Source organism: Dicentrarchus labrax, unplaced genomic scaffold, assembly GCF_905237075.1.
Source record: "Dicentrarchus labrax unplaced genomic scaffold, dlabrax2021, whole genome shotgun sequence".
NCBI lineage: Eukaryota > Metazoa > Chordata > Actinopteri > Moronidae > Dicentrarchus > Dicentrarchus labrax.
The window spans coordinates 5,530,560-5,549,500 of record NW_026136705.1 but is presented as its reverse complement, the minus strand read 5'-3'; the positions used below and the strand labels follow the sequence as shown (position 1 = coordinate 5,549,500).

At 40.1% G+C, this 18,941-nt stretch overlaps 1 protein-coding gene across 1 annotated transcript; it reads right to left on the bottom strand.

The window, feature by feature from the left end:
• Window positions 1–1,284: 1,284 nt before the first annotated feature.
• Window positions 1,285–8,448, bottom strand: LOC127364207 (CLOCK-interacting pacemaker). Its single transcript, XM_051401581.1, has 3 exons — window positions 8,262–8,448; window positions 7,087–7,268; window positions 1,285–5,585 (listed from the first exon to the last, which is right to left on the bottom strand). The coding sequence occupies exons 1-3, from the start codon at window positions 8,446–8,448 to the stop codon at window positions 4,281–4,283; spliced, it is 1,674 nt and encodes a 557-aa protein (XP_051257541.1). The 3' UTR covers window positions 1,285–4,280.
• Window positions 8,449–18,941: the final 10,493 nt, after the last annotated feature.

Here is an 18,941-nt window from a genome sequence, read left to right as displayed (position 1 = left end):
TTTCTCTCCATAAATCTAGACCTTAAAAAGCATACAAAGATGGAATAAATGGTTTGCAGTTGTCCTAAATGGGTGCTTATGTGTGCTCTACTTATTAAATGATTAATAAGCACTTCCAAAGCATCACAGCAGCATGATGATGAAGTAGACCTGTGGGCTGCAGCTCAGTACTAGCAGATGACCAGGTGTCAGAGCCCCTCAGCAGTGGAACTCGTTGCCTAAATATCTTTCAAATCCCAAGAAAATACCAAAACCAACAGTCCTATTCCCTACTCTCTGTGGCTCTCAGCTCTAAGTCCATTGCTTCTCTACTGAATACATTAATCTTTAAAAACAACAAAGAGCCCACAAATATAGTTTGATTTTTACAAAAGGCTCAGCAATATCCAAATACAGCTGGTCACTCTAGTTCTTAGGAAACGCTAGTTTAACAGGAGGACATATGCATTTGTTGGGGACTATTTTCAGCTGCTGATTTATCCACATTTGGTGCTCTGGTGAGTACAACTTCAGTGTGTGTGTTCAATGAATGACCATGTCACCCAGTGCATCGGTGTGACTCACTGATGCGTTTTAATTGTTTTTGGACAGCAATGGAGGAAAAAGATATAGCAGAGTATAGTATATGGAATACTTGTTAGTAGATACATTCAGTGTTTGGGATTACCTTTAAATCCCTCTTTAAAGTTTAGGTGTATAACATTGCCATCTAGTGGTAGAAGGTATTAACTGGGAAGGGAACTTTCAAATTGAGGTTTGTATGGAAGAGGAACAAATTTAAAGAATCATTTCATTAAAGCTGGAGTAGGTATTTTGTCATATTTGCTGACACGTTCACTATATCCTGACAGTAGTACATGAGACAGATAATGTGAGAAAAATATCAGGTCCCTTTGGCTCATTGTAGGGCTTCCCATGACATTTGCAAGAATTCACTGGTCTTAACAAAATCAACCAATCAGAGCCAAGAAAGAGCGTTGATTGTTGAGTTTTATTCCCAGAGTGCCATATACAGAGGCTTTGGGACCCTGGGAGACTAAACAATCAACTAGCTTTCAAGGCCTCAATCCAAAGTGTCTTTATATCTTTCTTGGCTCTTTCTACTACTGTCAGGATATAGTCCAAGTTTTAGCAAATATGAAGAATGGATATTTTCAAAACATGTATTCTTACACATTACCTTAATTATATATTAAAAAGGGGTCTACTGTACATATCAGGTTTTAATTTTTCAAGCATTGAACAGCCAATAGCAGGATGAAAGACAATATCACAATACACATGTTCATAAGTCAAAGCAGATTTATTGTTTAAGGTTGTGTTTGATAGCAGGTGAGGGGAGTCCATTATGGGATGCCATATACCTGATTATAAGTTATGTGTCCCACATCTTTAATCAACCTAGATAGAATTGATTCAATCTTTAATTCAATCTCTGTAAGCAAATGCATGTATACAAGCTAATACATCACAGACCTGTATGCACTCACTAACACACAGACCTCCATGCACACTCAAGACATTCAGACATGACTGAGGAAAGAAAAGAGCAAATAATAGACAATATTGCACTGCAGAGAGAGACCATAGAACAGTTTGAATATGATTATCATTAGAAATTTCATTCACTAATCCACTGAGTAAAAGTACAGTGTGCAACGTTCGCAGCCACAGTCCTGTCAGGCCAGTGATCATGAACAAGTACAGATGATCAGTTTCACACATGCCTGTTCCAGATGGTCAGTGGACACATCCACAGATCTATCAGTTGGTCAGGTGTGACAAAAACCATGTCTCAAAACACCACATACGGTCTACTATGACTGTAGTCATTCAACCAGAACACATCAGACCTGACTGATCACACGTTAGAGGCAAAAGCATGAATTCCCAGTCAGAAATAGCACACAGAGTTGTGAGTTAATCATATCCTTTTTCAATTTTATAAAGACAACTAATTTGTAAAATTTCCATTGCAATAAGTTGTTCACATATAGTGTAAGGCGGGACTTGCCACAAGTGTGCTGTAACTGCAACATTTTACAATTCCGTGGCACAAATTTGCAAAACTCCAAATGCTATATATGGCCTCAAAATCTCACACAGCACACAAAGAAAAAAGACAAAAGTTCGGTATAAAAATATGTCATACATCACACAGTTAGTTTATCTGAGCGTAATTCAAACTTATGTCACTGAATTTGAATCGTTGTTTATTTGAAAATAAATTATCAAATAATTCTGTCAGTAACTAATTCTCATCAAAACTCAGTCTGCGGTGGTCATGTCATCAAGATCATACAAATAGCAATGAGAAACAAAATGTGCAACTTGTGCAAAAGTCAGCATTTGTAACAATACTGAGTAAGAACAACTTAAGTTCTTCACTGCATTAGGTTACCGTTTCTGTTGTGCATCCACCAAGTTTTTAATCAATATATCAAACCTTAGATATTTATATCACCTGTAGGTTTATTGTAGTGCTGGAGAGCTTATAACATTAAACCAAATACTGTAACAGACACTCATTGCAACATTTTGACAGTAATCAAAGAGAGAGAAATTACATTTCTTTTCCCTTTTTTCCACCACTCTGGCAATAGTGGTGAAGTAATTAGCATGTGTTGTGTTGAAATGCTGTTCACCAGACTAGCAACGTTAAAATACGGAGAAATGCTTACAAACACATGTTTGAGTATTAGAACTTGTGCTGATATGAAGTGTCTGTGTTCTGAGGATGGAATATGTGATGTAGTGTTTTGCTTTAGTATGTATGGATAGCATTTTATGTTTTAAAGGTCCAGTGTGTGAAATTTAGGAAGATCTGTTGGTAGAACTTTAATATAATATTCATAGGTATGTTTTCCTTAGTGTATCACCTAAAAATCGTTGTGTTTTTGTTACCTTAGAATTAGCTGTTTTTGTCTACCTCTTATGGCCGAGTCTGCCATTTTGAACCACAAGAATTCCAGAACAGACAAACCAAAACACTGGCTCTAGATAGGGCCTTAAATGTTTCCCTGCAACTGTAGTTTCTCCTATGCACTTGGAAGGCTGAGCTTTATTCAAATGGTTGCAATCTACAGCTTCACTTACCACTAGATACCACTAAATCCTACACACTGGTCCTTTAAGGGACGAATTGAGATAGTAAGACTGGCTCTTTGGATTAAGAATATTAGACTCACAATAGAGACTGAGGACTTTCTTCCAGCTTTTGTTACTAAAACTGGGTGGGAACAATTAGAGAGTTACATGGCGGTGTACAATATAATGTTGGTCAGGACATCCATTTTCAATATTTTTAAAAGCTCTCTCCATGTCACAAAGTGATTCAGTATATCTCCAATTTGTTTCACTATGGAGGAGGATCGGGGGAGAGCACTGTTTCAGGTAAAGTGTGTCCTTGATGTACAGGGCGAACGTGTGTTAGCGATCAATCACGCAACTACTTTGCATTTAGAAATCCCTAGGCGATTGGTAGACACTGAGATTTTAGATTGTCTGGTATTGCAAGACTATAAGAGTATTGTGGGCACCTGGTTAGCTCAGTCAGTAGAGCTGGCAACCCATATACTGAGCCTGAGTCCTTACTGCAGTGGCCCAGCGTTCGAATCCAACCTGCGGGCCTTTGCTGCGTGTCATCCCCACTCTCTCTACCCACCTTTCCTGTCTATCTTCAGCTGTCCCTATCAAATAAAAAAAGGGCAAAAAAATATCTTAGAATAAAATATAGGAGTATTGCACACTGAAAACTTATTTGGAGAGCTCATTGGAAACTGGGCCAAAGCAACTGCAAGTTCTGTTATTACTACTGAAAGCTTGTCGGCCCTTATGTGAAGTGATCTTTGCTTCTGTCAAACTCTAAGAAGCAACACAACAAAGGAAAAGCTGTAATCAGTCTATAAATGCTGGCAATCTTTACAACAGACCCGAGTGGTGATGACAACAGTACCTGACTCATGTTTTCTGTTTATCTGTAAACGTGTTTCAGTTGTGTGTCTGCTTCTTGTCACATATTGGACATCCATCACTGTGAATGACAGGCCTGATGAAAAATGGACCACTGAAATGAGCAAATCTGTGACTTAAAAAGTAGGAAAATATATCATGTCCAACTTTAAATCATATCTGTAAATCAACCCCCCCCCAAAAAAAAAAGATCTGTGCCCTTTAAACTAGTCACATTCAGTTTTGCTCAATTCAAACAAAACCCATGCTCTCCTGTATTGCTAGGTTCATGTGTTACCCTGTCAGTCCAAGTCCTCTTTGCCAAGTAGCTAGAGAAGATAGTTATTGTGCATTGAGCTCTCTGGCAACATAGTGAGATCACTTAAGTTCCTGTCCATGACTGCTTGCTTGTCGGTGACAGACCTGGAAAAGGAAACAGAGACGAAGGGTGACATGGGGCCGTCCAGAGGACCGTCAGCATGCTCTCTTTCTTCTGTATCTGGCGATGGGGCAAACAGCGGAGAGGGTGGTGATGTACCATCATCTGTGTTGTGTAAAGACACCACCTGCAGCGGGTTGCTGTGTGTCTTAGTGGTTCTTATGTTGTTATCTTTCCCTTTGTCTTCTTCACTTCCCGTCTTACTCTGTTGGTGGCTGCCACTTAGCACTTTCAGTTGATTTAAGTCTAAGCTGGGATAGGAGCCTGACTCGGTCATGGTCTGGAGGAGTTTGTTGATGTTCTCTGAGCCTTCATTGTATCCAATCTGGCTGGCTTGGGCTACCTGGCACAGGAGATGGGTGTGCTGACGGAGCTGGGCAATTTCTCTCTCAGTGGCAGCATTCTGCTTCAACAGGTCCTTGGTGCGTAGCGTGATGGCCAGCAGACCTGACTGGTTGAGGATCTCGGCTGTGTTGAAGAAACGGCGGTGGCGTGTTGACGAGCTGTCTGGAGCCAGGCAATATGGGCTGTGAGCCATGGAGGAAGAGGGAGATGAAGAAGGAGGAGAGGAGAATGAGGGGGAGTCAGAAGAAGAAGGTGGTGAGGGTGTCTGGGTACTGGAGACGGAGGGTGAGCCGACACTGTCAGAACCCGAGTTTTGTTGGCAGTGGTGGGACTTGTGTTGGATGGTGGAGGAAGAGCTGTGACCTCTAACTTTATACTGCAAGTGGGAATGGACTCTCCCCTCCTTCTGATGCTGCTGCTCGGGCTTCAGTAGGTGGCTGGTGGTAGACACGTCCTCTCTTTTCTCCTCTTCAATGCACACTCTCTTGCTCTGGCTCTGGCCTTCACTGCCACTCTCCTTAACCCCCTCCACCCATGTGGTACTCTTGCCCTCATGGCTCTCCTTCCTGGGGTGGGGGGCGATGCGAGGGTAAGAATTTAGGATGGGCAGGTATAAGTTCTTGCTGCTGTGGTTCTTGCTGCTGTGGCTCTGGTTGCTGCGGCTGCCTCCTTTCTTAACTTGACCCTGTGGTGCTGCTAGACTGGATAAAGGAGTCAGGGTAGAGGAGGAAGGGGCAGGCATTGTTGGCTGTTGGATCAGCAAGAGCTGAGTGGGCGCTTTGGGATTGGTAAGGCTGTGCCAACCTCCACCCCATGCCATGGAGCCATGCAGAAGCTGCTCCGGTCTAGACTGTACCACCAGGAGGTTGTGAGTGGGGTTTTTATGTGAGCAGCAATGAGAGCAGCCCAAACCAGAGTAAAGGAGAAAGCCACAGATGGGGAGGAGGTTAAAGTCACAAAGAGATAAGCAGCAACAATACAATGCAGAACAAATTACTTTGATTTAATAAATTAAAATGTAGTAATTCTGATATGCGTTGCAAATGTACTGGGTACACACTGTCACAACTGACCCTAATCTTTTTAAATATAAAATATAGAAGATTGACATAGTGACAAACCCACAGAAGAATTATCACAAACTCTGTGGTTTACTTTAGCTCTAAATAGTTTTTTAGTGTATTTCAATTAATTTCAGTGCAATTAAATTTTAATTGTACAGCGCCAATTCATAACAAAAGTTATCTCAGAACACTTTTCAAATAGAGCAGGTCTAGACTGAACTCGGCTTGGCGACAGCAGCAAGGAAAAACTTCCTTCTAAGAGGCAGAAACTTTGGACAGACTCCGGCTCTAGGTGGGACTCTATTTCTACTCATTTTTTGGTTTTACAGCCAATACATTTACTGTTTTGGTTAACCAACTGATGAAGCAAGTTGGAAATTTAGCAGTTAAAGAGCCAGATACTTCTCAAGAGTTGGGAGTCAATACTTGAATGACAAGTCAAATGAATGCTAATGCTACTCTGTGTCTGCTGGATGTGTAATTGTAATGTACAGCTGTTTTATACAACACATTTGCCATATCAACTTTACAAGGAGATAATAAGTCAGTGTTGTACATCTTGTTTCTGCTGCTCCCAAGTGGCCACAAAAATAATAATCAATTGATTGTGAGAAAGTCATTTTTCTAGAAGAAATACCAAACATTATTTAATTCCTGCTTTTTCAAATGTGAGAATTAGCACTTTTTTTGTTTTGTTTAATAACATAGTAAACATTGGGTTTTGGACTGTCTAGACAAAACAAGACATTTGAAGACATCAACTTGGACTGAACATTTTCTCTCTTTTTTAAACTGATATTTAAGACCAAATAATAATAATAACAATAAATAATGAATTAGGTTTAATTTAAATGATTAATTAGAAAATAATCATCATATGAATTAACACTAAATAATTGTAAGTTGCAGTCCTACAACCTTATTCCAGGACTATGGTATCGAACTGGAAGATAAGTTGTCTACCACCCAAGTAATTGATTGTAAGCTGTATGTTATTAACTGCATATTTTGTGTTGTCATTTGATCAGTTATCATACATAGTTAATATAGTGGCTTTCAAAAAAAATTTGCAGTGTCAATCAGTTAGTTCATTAGAAAATTCATTACTATTCATCTGTCAACAATAAAGGAAACTATTAAGATACACTTTAATAATGAAGTACTGTTGACTGAATGTACTTCAAAACAGAGTTCCCCATTCCTTAATAATTGTACTTGAATCTTTGTTCATGATGCAACAAAGTAGAACAGCTGAAAAAGCAACTTATGTGTTACTGAGTATCTCACCGGCTTGACCACCAGGTTTTTGATGATATAAATGGGGGTGAGCTCCTCATAGGGAGGCATGTTGTGGCCTGCAGCGTTTGCACTGTTGTTGTTGCTGGGGATTTTGCTGCTTTCCCTTTGAGGTTCGCTCACACTGCTGCGCTGGTCGTCTAGATCGATGTGCACAGAGTCAGAGCCAGCCTCTGAGGGAGAACCAAGAGTAAGAGGAGGTAGAGAGGACATAGGAGTGAGTGATGGGAAAGATGTTCACATGAATTCCTCACCATTTCCCACAGCACCAGATGGAGAAGGATGGAGAAATATCCAAATGTAAATGTCGTTTGATGTACACAGATATCCAGCAACAAGTGTTAGTTTTCACTTAAAGCCCCTGCAACAGGGGTCTCTGCTGGCTAGGAGCCATTTCTGGCCCTCCATCCCCCACCCCCTGGGCTGTGACATGTCAAAAATAAAATATAAGCAAGAGGGGTATTATTTTCTTGTTGTTTCATATCAATTTAAACTACTCCTTCATATACAATCAAAATAAAAATACAATTCTATTTGGAAAAAAAATATATTTTATTTGTTGCAAAATAATTGTCAAAGGTGCCAGCAAATGCAAGGGTTGAAAAGAAGAAAGCAGAAAATGTACAGAAACCGCATTATTTTATGATGAGTATGATTATCATTATGTTCATTATATATATATATATATATCATTGTATATATATCAGAATATAAGAATATTTGCTTTCCTGTAATACTTGAACATTGCAGTGGCCCTCCTATAGAGCTGAAAATACCAGCAGTGGCCTCAACAGTCTGTTTGAGACCCTTGACCTACAAGGCACTTTCATTTTGTGCTGATTCTGGCACCCCCTGTGGACAAAAGCAGTAGTGTTTCTACCACCTTGTTTCATTGATTTCAAGGGGAATCTGACCAAATGCAACCTAGTGGCAGGCATTAAAAACTATATAGAAATATCCAATCTTCTCTCTGATGGTCTTGTTTGTGTGGTCATATAGAGGCATCAGTATAGAAGATAGCAATTGTATATCTCATTAAGACATAATGTCCATAAGTTTTCTCTTCCATAAGAACACAATTAAATGCGTAATTTGTTTGTATAAAAGATTTATAAAGATTTACAGACAAAAGTCTGCGTCGATGCATCCAAATGGACTTTGCTCACCTGAGTACCCAGAGTCTTTTTCTGAGTCACAGTGCAGCATGCAGTTGCTCATGTCACCCATTCCAGATTGCTCCCTGTAGGAGCCACCCTGGGACGCCCGCAGGGTGGCACTGTTACTCTTATCCTTAGCAGTCTTTGAGGTGCCACGGGCGGCCCGCTCCCCAAAGTGCCCCTGTTCCTTTGGCATTCCAGAGCTCTAAAAATGAAAGAAAACAAGCAAACTTTTACTGTGAGATACACAGCACTGGATATTAAAGACATGTCATTTTTTTGTCTTATGCTGCTGAGGGTCAGGTTTGCCAGATTGTGGTTTAGCATTTGTGCACAAGCCCAAAATATCAACAATATTTCACTACAGAATCATTAACTGAGAGACACCTAATGACATGGGCACCAAATCTAATTTGTGTTTGATCTACATTGAGTGGACCTGTGTCTGCAATTACATAATCCCCCCAGAGCCAGTGGTTTGGCTTTCACCTGAAAAGCAGGGGGAGGTAGGGGGTAGGGGTAGTAGGTTGTCCATTGTATTGAGCCACCTTTCAGCTTTCTGCTGAATACTGGAAATTGGGCTTCAAGCACATCCGATGAGCCTGAGTAAACCAGCTTTTTGTAAGATTGTCCCTATCATTTGACTAAAGGATGGCAACTTTATTCAATTCAATTCAATTCAATTTTATTTGTATAGCGCCAATTCATAACAAAAGTTATCTCAGGACACTTTTCAAATAGAGCAGGTCTAGACCGAACTCTTTATAACATTATTTACAGAGACCCAACAGTACCACCATGAGCAAGACCTTGGCGACGGGGGCAAGGAAAAACTGCCTGTTAAAAGGCAGAAACCTAGGACAGATCCTTCGGCTCTAGGTGGGTGGTCGTCTGCCTCGACCAGTTGGGGTGAGAGAGTGAGAGAGAGAGAGAGAGAGAGAGAGCACAGCAACAACAGTAGCGACAACTACACTAATAGTAGTGACTGATGATGATGAACATGAAGAAGATGATGACGACGACGACAACAACATGAAGATATAGAGAATTTATCTGTGTGACTCCTGCTGATAGCTCTGTCTGTCTGTCTATGTTTGTATAAATATTAAGATAAAGATTTTTGTAATTTAACACTGAATGGTCTTGAAAATATGGAGTGAAAAAATATATAAAAAATGTTTCATCATGTTTCCTCTTACATTAAGAGTTTATATTTCTATACATATATAGTATATGTCATATAATGTATCATGTTGTCATTTGATTATTTATTTCAGTCTTATTTATGCATGTTATATGTTACGGCTGTTGCTGTCATTAGCTTAGCTATGGCTCAAGGTTTTCTAGGTAAAATCAATTAAGCCCCATTGCTGTATCTTCAGAAGCTGCAGTTTAAACAGCACCTGTGGTTGAGTCTCAACCTGGTTTCTGCGTCCTTTAAAAAGTCCTGGTTTAAGGTCATACAGTTCAGTTTAAAGAGACATTTCAGATTATTTCTAACTACTTACTCCTAAAATTTCAAATCTTTTACAATGTGTGTTCTTTGAATGTCAACAATCAAGTGTCAAACTTACATAATGACAGATCATGAATACAGCAGTAGGTTGAAAGGAAACGTAAATGTGCTATAATATAAATGTATATTTGACTCTGGTTGACTTTGGTTTATGTGGTGATGGCTTCTCATTTGATATGATTCATTGGAGTTAATCGATTATTGTCAAGGGTGAGATGGATATTGACTAATTGTCTAACAAACACCTCAGACTCACTGTCTAAGATATAGTTTCTCTAGATGGCATTACCTTGGCCTCCAGCACCACTGTCAGGAATCTTGGAGTTATCTTTGATCAGGATTTGTCTTTTAACTCCAACATAAAGCAAACCTCTAGGACTGCCTTTTTTCACTTACATAACTTTACAAAAATTAGACACATTCTTTTGCAGACAGATGCAGAAAAACTAATCAATGCATTTGTTACTTCTAGGCTGGATTACTGCAATTCCTTATTAACAGGTTGCCCCAATAAATCCATTAAGACGCTCCAATTAATCCAGAATGCTACAGCATGAGTACTGACAGGAACTAGATTATATATCTCCTGTATTAACTTCTCTGCACTGGCTCCCTGTAAAATTCAGAATAGAATTTAAAATCCTCCTCCTCACCTACAAAGCTCTTCATGGTCAGGCCCCTTCATATCTTAAACATGTGACAGGAGGAACCACCAACCTTCCAATTAGGGGACAACCCGCTCTGCCTCTGAGCCACAGCTCATTGTACCCTATTACCCCTCTAGAACACTGCGCTCTCTGAATGCAGTGCTACGTGTGGTTCCTATAGTCTCTAAAAGTAGAACAGGAGCCAGAGCCTTCAGTTACCAAGCTCCTCTCCTGTGGAACCAGCTTCCAGTTGTGGTTCAGGAGGCAGACCCCCTCACCACATTCAAGAGTAGGCTTAAGACATTCCTCTTTGATAAAGCTTATGGCCTGCTGCCATGGTCCTGCTTGACTCCCATTGTTAATATTACTTATATTATTATTATATAATATTATTGTTATTATTATTGTGATTAATAATATTATTATTATTACTATTATAGTTACTATTAATGACTACCTCACTGACAGACCACAGTATGTCAGACGAGCAGCACTGGCACACCCCAAGGAACCTTTCACCTTTCCTGTTCACCCTCTACACCTGTGACTTCTGCTTCAACTCTGGAGCGTGCCACCTACAGAAGTTCTCTGATGACTCCTCCATTGTCGGCTGTATGTCGGATGATAGGGAGGAGGAGTACAGAGACCTGATTGAGAACTTCATTGGATGGTGCGACAGGAACCACCTACAGCTCAACACAGGAAAAACCAAAGAGCTGGTGGTGGACTTCCGGCGGAGCAAGAGGACCCCCTCCCCTGTTGAGATTAGGGGGGAGAAGGTAGAGATGGTGGACACCTACAAGTTCCTGGGGGTGACACTCAACAATAAACTGAACTGGACGGATCACACTGAGGCCCTCTACAGGAAAGGACAGAGCAGGCTGTTCTTTCTGAGGAGGCTCAAGTCATTCAACATGTGCACTCGGCTACTACAGATGTTCTACCAGTCTGTAGTGGGCAGTGTCCTAGCAAGCTGGTGAGGAAGGCCAGCTCGGTGGTTGGGATGGAGCTGGACAGTGTGGAGGCTGTGACTGAAAAGAGGATGAGAGGGAAGCTGAAAGCCATCATGGACAACCCCTCTCATCCTCTCTACACTGAGCTCAGACAGCTCAGGAGCACTTTCAGCTACAGACTGACCCAGCCCCGAGCCTCAAAGCGGTTTGGAGGCTCGTTTGTACCATCAGCCATCAGACTCCACAACACCACAGCACCCAGTACCTCCAACCCCCCGCAGACAAAGACTGCTTTAAAACTCCTACCTACAACGCACAAGCCTTTTGCACTCTTTATATTTAATTTCCACTTTGGTAGTTTAGTAGTTTTAATTTTTTAGTTTTAGTCAAGTTAAATTTTCTGCTCATATTTTGCACTCCATGTCCTACTAAAACAATGCATAGTGTATATACTTTAATTTATAGTTTTATATCTTCTAATATTAATTCTAACGTGTACTACTCTTAAACAAGTGTATGCGGCGTGCCTGTTGTTTTGTTTCCGGTCTAGCTAGATCCGGTGTGGTGCTGTAGTTTTTCTAACGTTACTAGTTGTTGCAACAGCATGTGAAAAAAGTGTGCTAGGCCAAAAAGAGTGTTAATCTTGTGATAAAAAAATGTACGCTGTTAAAATGGGTTTGCTTTAACGCTGTTAACGCGTTTAAATGACAGCACTAATATTTTTATTTGTGATATTCTTTGTTCTCTGTTTTTGCACTACTTTGCCCTATTACTGCTGTGTCAACCTGAATTTCTCCTAGGGGGATAAATAAAGGAATATCTTATCTTATCTTATTATTATTGTCCATCGTCCCCCATCGTTGTGGCTGTCGTCATCATCATCATCATCATCAGTCATTTCTATTAGTATAGTTGTTGCTACTGTTGTTCTGCACCTTTGTCTCTGTCTCTGTCCTTCTCTATTTACCGCCCTCTCTCTCTCTAACCCCAACTGGTCGAGGCAGACGGCCCAACACCTAGAGCCGGGGTCTGTCTGAGGTTTCTGCCTCTTAAAAGGAAGTTGTACAAGGAAGTATACAAATAAAATTGAATTGAATTGAATCAATGTGGAAATAGTCTGCTTGCCAGCAACGTGAACCTGCATATGTTAAGTACCTCAAGTTTTAAATGTACAGTATGGGTCGCCAGTATTTAGAAACTTCCAGATGCTAACTTGCATATGTTGGGCAATTTGTAATGAGCATAATTAGCATTCATAAATCTCCAATATTGTGGTTTTGGCAGTTATTGAGGATACTGAATCAGTTTCAGATTTTTAAAATACAACATGCCTGTTTAAAACGGGAATGGCCATTATTGCTGCCATTAGGTGGCTGTGGCTCAGAGGCAGAGCGGGTCGTTTACTAATCGGAAGGTTGTTGGTTTGATCCCTGGCTCCTCCCGCCATGTGTCAAAGTATCCTTGAGCAAGATAATGAACCCCAAATTGCTCCTGATGTATGAATGTGTATGAATGCGTTTCTGTTTGATGGGCTTTGCTATCACTGTGTGAAAGGGCAAATGTGGCATGTAGTGTAAAAGCACTTTGAGTGGTCAGAAGACTAAAAAGGGGCTATACAGGTCCAGATCCATTTACCATTATTTATATGCTTAATACATTGGACCTGCATTTCATCAAGAAAGCTCAGTGTCATTGGTGTGAATGCTCAAACATACTATTTCTTCCAATTTCTTCAGTTCTTCTGGCGTTTTTTTTACTCTGCAGTTTTTTAGCATTGACCTTTGCCTTTATGGATGTGGTTGTGTATTATTCAATTCAATTCAATTTTATTTGCATAGCGCCAATTCATAACAGAAGTTATCTCAGGACACTTCAAATAGAGCAGGTCTAGACCGAACTCCTTATAACATTATTTACAGAGACCCGACAATTCCCACCATGAGAGAGAGAGAGAGAGAGAGAGAGAGAGAGAGAGAGAGAGAGAGAGAGAGAGAGAGAAACAAAGGTGCACAGCAACAACAGTAGCAACAACTACACTAATAGTAGTGACTGATGATGATGAACATGAAGAAGATGATGACGACGACGACAACAACGATGGGGGACAATGAGCAATGATTATAGTAATAATAGTATCTGTGGTAATAATAATAGTAATAATAATAATAATAACAATAATATCCGTGATATTAGCAATGGGAGTCAAGCAGGACCATGGCTCCACCAGGATCCATGAGAACCTGTGAGACGAGAAAGCACAAGAACTCCGGGGAAGAAGTGAAGTTAGTAACATACATTATGGACTCATATCTGTATTTTTGCTACGTTTGACCTTTGCCAGCCCTAACTATAAGCTTTATTAAAGAGGAACGTCTTAAGCCTACTCTTAAATGTGGAAAGGGTGAATGTGGCACGTAGTGTAAAAGCGCTTTGAGTGGTCAGAAGACTAGAAAGGTGCTATACAAGTACAGGTCCATTTACCATTTAAGATATGAAGGGGCCTGACCATGAAGAGCTTTATAGGTGAGGAGGACAATTTTAAATTGTATTCTACATTTTACAGGGAGCCAGTGCAGAGAAGCTAGTACAGGAGAGATGTGATCTCTTTTTCTAGTTCCTGTCAGTACTTGTGCTGCAGCATTCTGAATTAATTGGAGCGTTTTAATGGACTTATTGGGGCAGCCTGATAATAAGGAGTTGCAGTAATCCAGCCTAGAAGTAACAAATGCATGGATTACTTTTTCTGCATCTGTCTGTGATAGGATGTGTCTAATTTTTGTAATATTACGTAAATAAAAAAAGGCAGTGCTGGAGGTCTGCTTTATGTGGGAATTAAATGACCAAATATAATCAAAGATAAGAGGATTCCTGACAGTGGTGCTAGAGGCCAAGGTAATACCATCTAAGTAACTATATCTTTACACAGTGAGTCTCTGAGGTTCTTGGGGCCAAGTACAAGAATACAAGAGTTTAACAACAGAAAATTGCAGCTCATCCAGGTTTTTATGTCCTTAAGACATGTTTGTAATAACAGTGAAAGTTAATGGAGTGATGCCTAAGGGAAGCATATATAAAGTGAATAGAATTGGTCCAAGTACAAAACCTTGTGGAACTCCATGAATAACTGTAGCATTTATGGAAGATTCATCGTTAACATGTACAAACCGAGAACGATCTGATAAATATGACTTAAACCAGTTTAGGGCAGTTTTCCTTTTTTTTTTTTTAGTTTTTTTTTTGTGGCCTTTTATTACCTTTAATTGATAGTGAATCCGAAGATAGACAGGAAAGGGCAGAGAGAGGGGATGACACGCAGCAAAGGGCCACAGGTCTGTTAGATCGGACCACATGGGCCAGCCTTCACTCTCCATGTGCATCAATGAGCCTTGGCCACCCATGACCCTGTCTCTGGTTCTTTTCCTTCCCTGGAGCACTTTTGATAGGTACTGACCAGTGCAGACCGGGAACACCCAACAAGAGCTGCAGTTTTGGAGATGCACTGACCCAGTCGTCTAGCCATCACAATTTGGCCCTTGTCGAAGTTGCTCAAATCCTCACTTATTCACCTTACCTGTCAGTGCTCATAATTTTATGGCTGATCAGTGTAAAAAACCTCAAAGTCAATTTAAAATTCCTCTAAATAAGCCAATCGGAGGTAGAAATATGGTTGCTTCCAGTCTAAACGGCCATTTTGTACCCCCAAAACCAGTTCAATATTGTCCAAATGGGCCAAGCAGTCACGGAAATATTGCCCATGTAAGTCTAATTACGCTAATTGCCCAACTTATGCAAGTTAGCATTCAGCAGTTTCTAAATGTTGGGGACCCATACTGTACACTTCTAACATAAAGGTTTGGGGTACTCAATATTTCACAATAACACCAGGAACAGTGCAGCAACGCTGATACAATGACGATAACATTCATAATTCCATTGCTGTGTTATGTAAGCCTTCAGACTCCCAGTGTGCTACATGATGATTAAGGGAGGTTAAACACTTCAAAAGTCTGGAGGAGAGTGACACCACATATCCAGCTATCCAGTCAAGCTGTGCCAACCAAAGGAACCGTCCATTGTCCAATAGTACAGCTGCACTATCCCCCTCTGCACTACTCCCCCATGACCCCTCTTACTTCCTGCATTACTTTATGCATTTCCTGTTGAAACAATATGTTTGGGGCAAGACACGTTTGGGGCAGGATGCAGTTGGGTCAAGTGCTACGTCCAACGGGAGAGCTGTGCGCTTAATGTAGGGAATCTGGATAGGTGGTGTCTATTTTGGTGAGGCCTCCCACAGATGATGAGGTACTCTGACACCTATTCTGAGCTGCAATTAAGCTGAACCTGTGCTCGCTTTGACAGAGCAGTCAGGTCCAATTAAAGACACAAATATGTTTTTTATTTCTGCAAGTTCTATTATCTGGACTCGATGTAAACCACAGCTAAGCTAGTGGGGTGCAAAGAGACATATGAAAACCATATGAAAATATATCAGTTATATTTGACAATATGTCTAGAATATTTGTGTTTACGCCAATGTGAGACATTTGAGCTGCAAAGTTCGGCCACAATCAACAGGATTCACTGTATGAAACACTGCTATGTTACACTACGTTACGTTAATGATGTTTTGAATATAGGGGTCACCCTTCATGGAGTCCACCATGTTGAACTGCCATGTTTTTACAGTAGCCAAGAAGGGACTAACTGAACACTGACTCTAGGTGGGCTGTTTGCATTGTTTCACGTTTCTCACTGTAGTTTCTCCTACATGCTTGGAAAGGAAGGGTGAAGCAAGGGAGTGGCAATTTGCAGACTACACCGCTAGATGCCACTAAATCCTACACACTGGACACTGAAATTCTACTTACTGTATATATACATACATAAAATAAAATGCAAGGTGCTCTAACACTGTATCGCCTCTACTCAACATGTGGATACTGTAGTGTTTAGCTTCTTAAAACCCTAAAGTTTAAATTGCACTTACATCAGTCTACTAGCTTGTAGTCCCAAAGTATATGTGACGATTAGGCCTACTTAACAGAAAGTAAGAAACTGCAGAGAGACACTGCAGAGACTCTCTGCATTTAGAGGGAAAAAGTGTGTTTCCTGAAAATATTATTATTCAAAAATGGGACAGATGTATGTGATTTATGATCAGAATGGTGTTAGAGCCTTTTCCAGCACATCATCAGTGCAAAGAGAGTGATCCATCGTATAAATGTAAAAAGAAATGTTACAGTAGAAGTGCCCTATCAAGAATCTGTTATTTCGTGGCCAAACAAATAAATATGTCACATGTAACTGAAGAACTGGACCAGCGAGTTAAGCAAGGACGTATCACAAAAAACCAAATCTTTCTTTTGGCAGCTCACATCCTGTTGATAGTCCACAGTATAATAGTGGTATTTTACAGATAAAACTTTGGTCACTATGAACTCTGTAAGCTTCTCTTTTTGTAAACTGTGCTCTAACATTATCTGAATAAGAAGCCCTTTGTATTTGACACCAGTGTGCTCTATGATACAGCTGATATACACAGAAGGCCCATTCGTGAGCATGGTAGTGTTTGTCATGTGTTTTACCTACTGTGTAAACATGACAGCATGCACATGCAGGATGAGGCTGCAGCAGGAGCAACTTGATAAGATGGTCCCCGGCAAACTGTACTGTCCCACCTCCAACACTGTTATGTAATACACTGCTGCCACTGCTCAGGGAAAAAAATAAGCCTGCTATTTCCCCATTCACACTCACACACAGTACACAGTATAAACTCTTTAAGCCTGCAGCAGAGCCCATGGTTGTGACATATTATTAAAGCACAGGCTGACGTTGGACAGTGGACAAAAGTTTGGACACTTATAAGTAGTTCACTCACCTGTCAGTGTTTTACCCACAGGACGAGAAAGGACAGCTCAATTGTAGCAGCAGGACGAAGCATCTCCACAGTCAGGGAGGCAGTACCTTCCTCCAGTGCCCACTTTACATCCTGTACTGGACAGAAGAATAATATATGTATGTATATATATATATATGTATATATGCTATATATACACAGAGACACCAAATTACTAAGACCTAACTAAATGAAGTAAGAAAGCATTAAAGTGATACATGAGGCTGCTGTCCAGAGGAGTGTCCTCACACGGCCGGTCTGACTGTGTACTGAAAGCATCCATGATGTTGAGTTCCATGGCCACGCCCCCTTAATATATTAAGTAGCGCGTCTGTGATGACGTAGCGGCGGCGATTTGGCCAATCCCGTGCCGAGACACGTGTTTGGGTGGTGACGTCGGACAGTCCACGTGAGGGGTGCGTTTTGGTACTAGTACGGTGCTTTTAAGTGCTGTTGTAAATATGAAAACCGGACCCTGTTGCACATGGAATGACTGATACATTAGAGATGTTGTTCTGTCTTTACAAATATTTAATTACTTATTAACTTATTTATGAAGTAAAATCTACACTACAGATATGACAAATACAATATAGATAAATCTGCATAATGCACTTATGCAGATTTAGTCTCTGCAGGCTGTCCAGCAGTTGAAATGAATGCTTTGCCCTCATTTAAATGTATTTATTATGATTTATAATATGATGTTTTTTTATAATAATTATTTATTATTATATCTATTTTTTGCAGGAGAACTGCACTGGTTTAAAAAAACAATTGATTTTACTGCAGTGGTGTGGAGATCAATACAGGCTATGATTTACAGATGTTGCCAGGGCCCAAAGCTGCACAAACTGAAGGGGCTGGTAAATGGTCTCTCTGATGGCGTGTTCATGGACAGACGGAAAAACTGACATTCTACTAGAAAATGGTTAAAGGGCACCAAAATAGCACCATTAGTAACAATATATAGAATAAGCAATAAACACTATCATATACAGCAATAATAAAAATAATAGATAAAACAATAAAAGACAATAAAACCACAGTGAATAAAAGGTTAGATAGGAGGATCACAGGAAGGTTATGATATAAAAGTGTGTTTTAAGAAGACACATAAACAAAGTTATGAATTTATGACCAAATAAACACAATCATTTTTTTCTGATCACCACAGAAATATGCTGGTTTTTCGACATTCAAGATTCAAGAAGCTTTATTTATCCCGAGGGAAATGACCGTGCAACAGTTGCAATACAAAGGCGGGAAAGTAATACAGGGTTAGAGTAAAAATAAGATAACATAAAATAAAATAAAATAAAATAAATAATAAAATAAAGGCTAAGATAAAATAAATCAAACAATGAACTAAATAGCAGCATTTGTTAGCAACTAAGGTACAGTACAACTAAATAAAGTGATGAGTGAAAACTGTGTAAAAAATGATAAAGTGACATTTGCTCAGGGCACAGTGTCTCCACTGTCCCTCTCGCGACCGGAGGTAGATGAGTTATACAGTCCTGTATATTGTATATTTCAGCTTGTATATTTATTTCCCCCACTGATTTGTGTCACCAGCTGATGGGTTCTTCACAAAAATACTGTAACATGTTCCACATGTAACAGAACACCTAAATGATTTATTTTGTACAAATGTTATTATTGTTTGTG

Coding starts and splice junctions, on each gene's coding strand:
- LOC127364207 (XM_051401581.1), bottom strand. CDS start 8,448: ATGCCAAAGGAACAGGGGCACTTTGGGGAGCGGGCCGCCCGTGGCACC. Junction 7,269..8,261: donor AAAAGACTCTGGGTACTCAG/GTGAGCAAAGTC, acceptor GTTCTCCCTCAG/AGGCTGGCTCTGACTCTGTG. Junction 5,586..7,086: donor AAAACCTGGTGGTCAAGCCG/GTGAGATACTCA, acceptor CTGGTGGTACAG/TCTAGACCGGAGCAGCTTCT.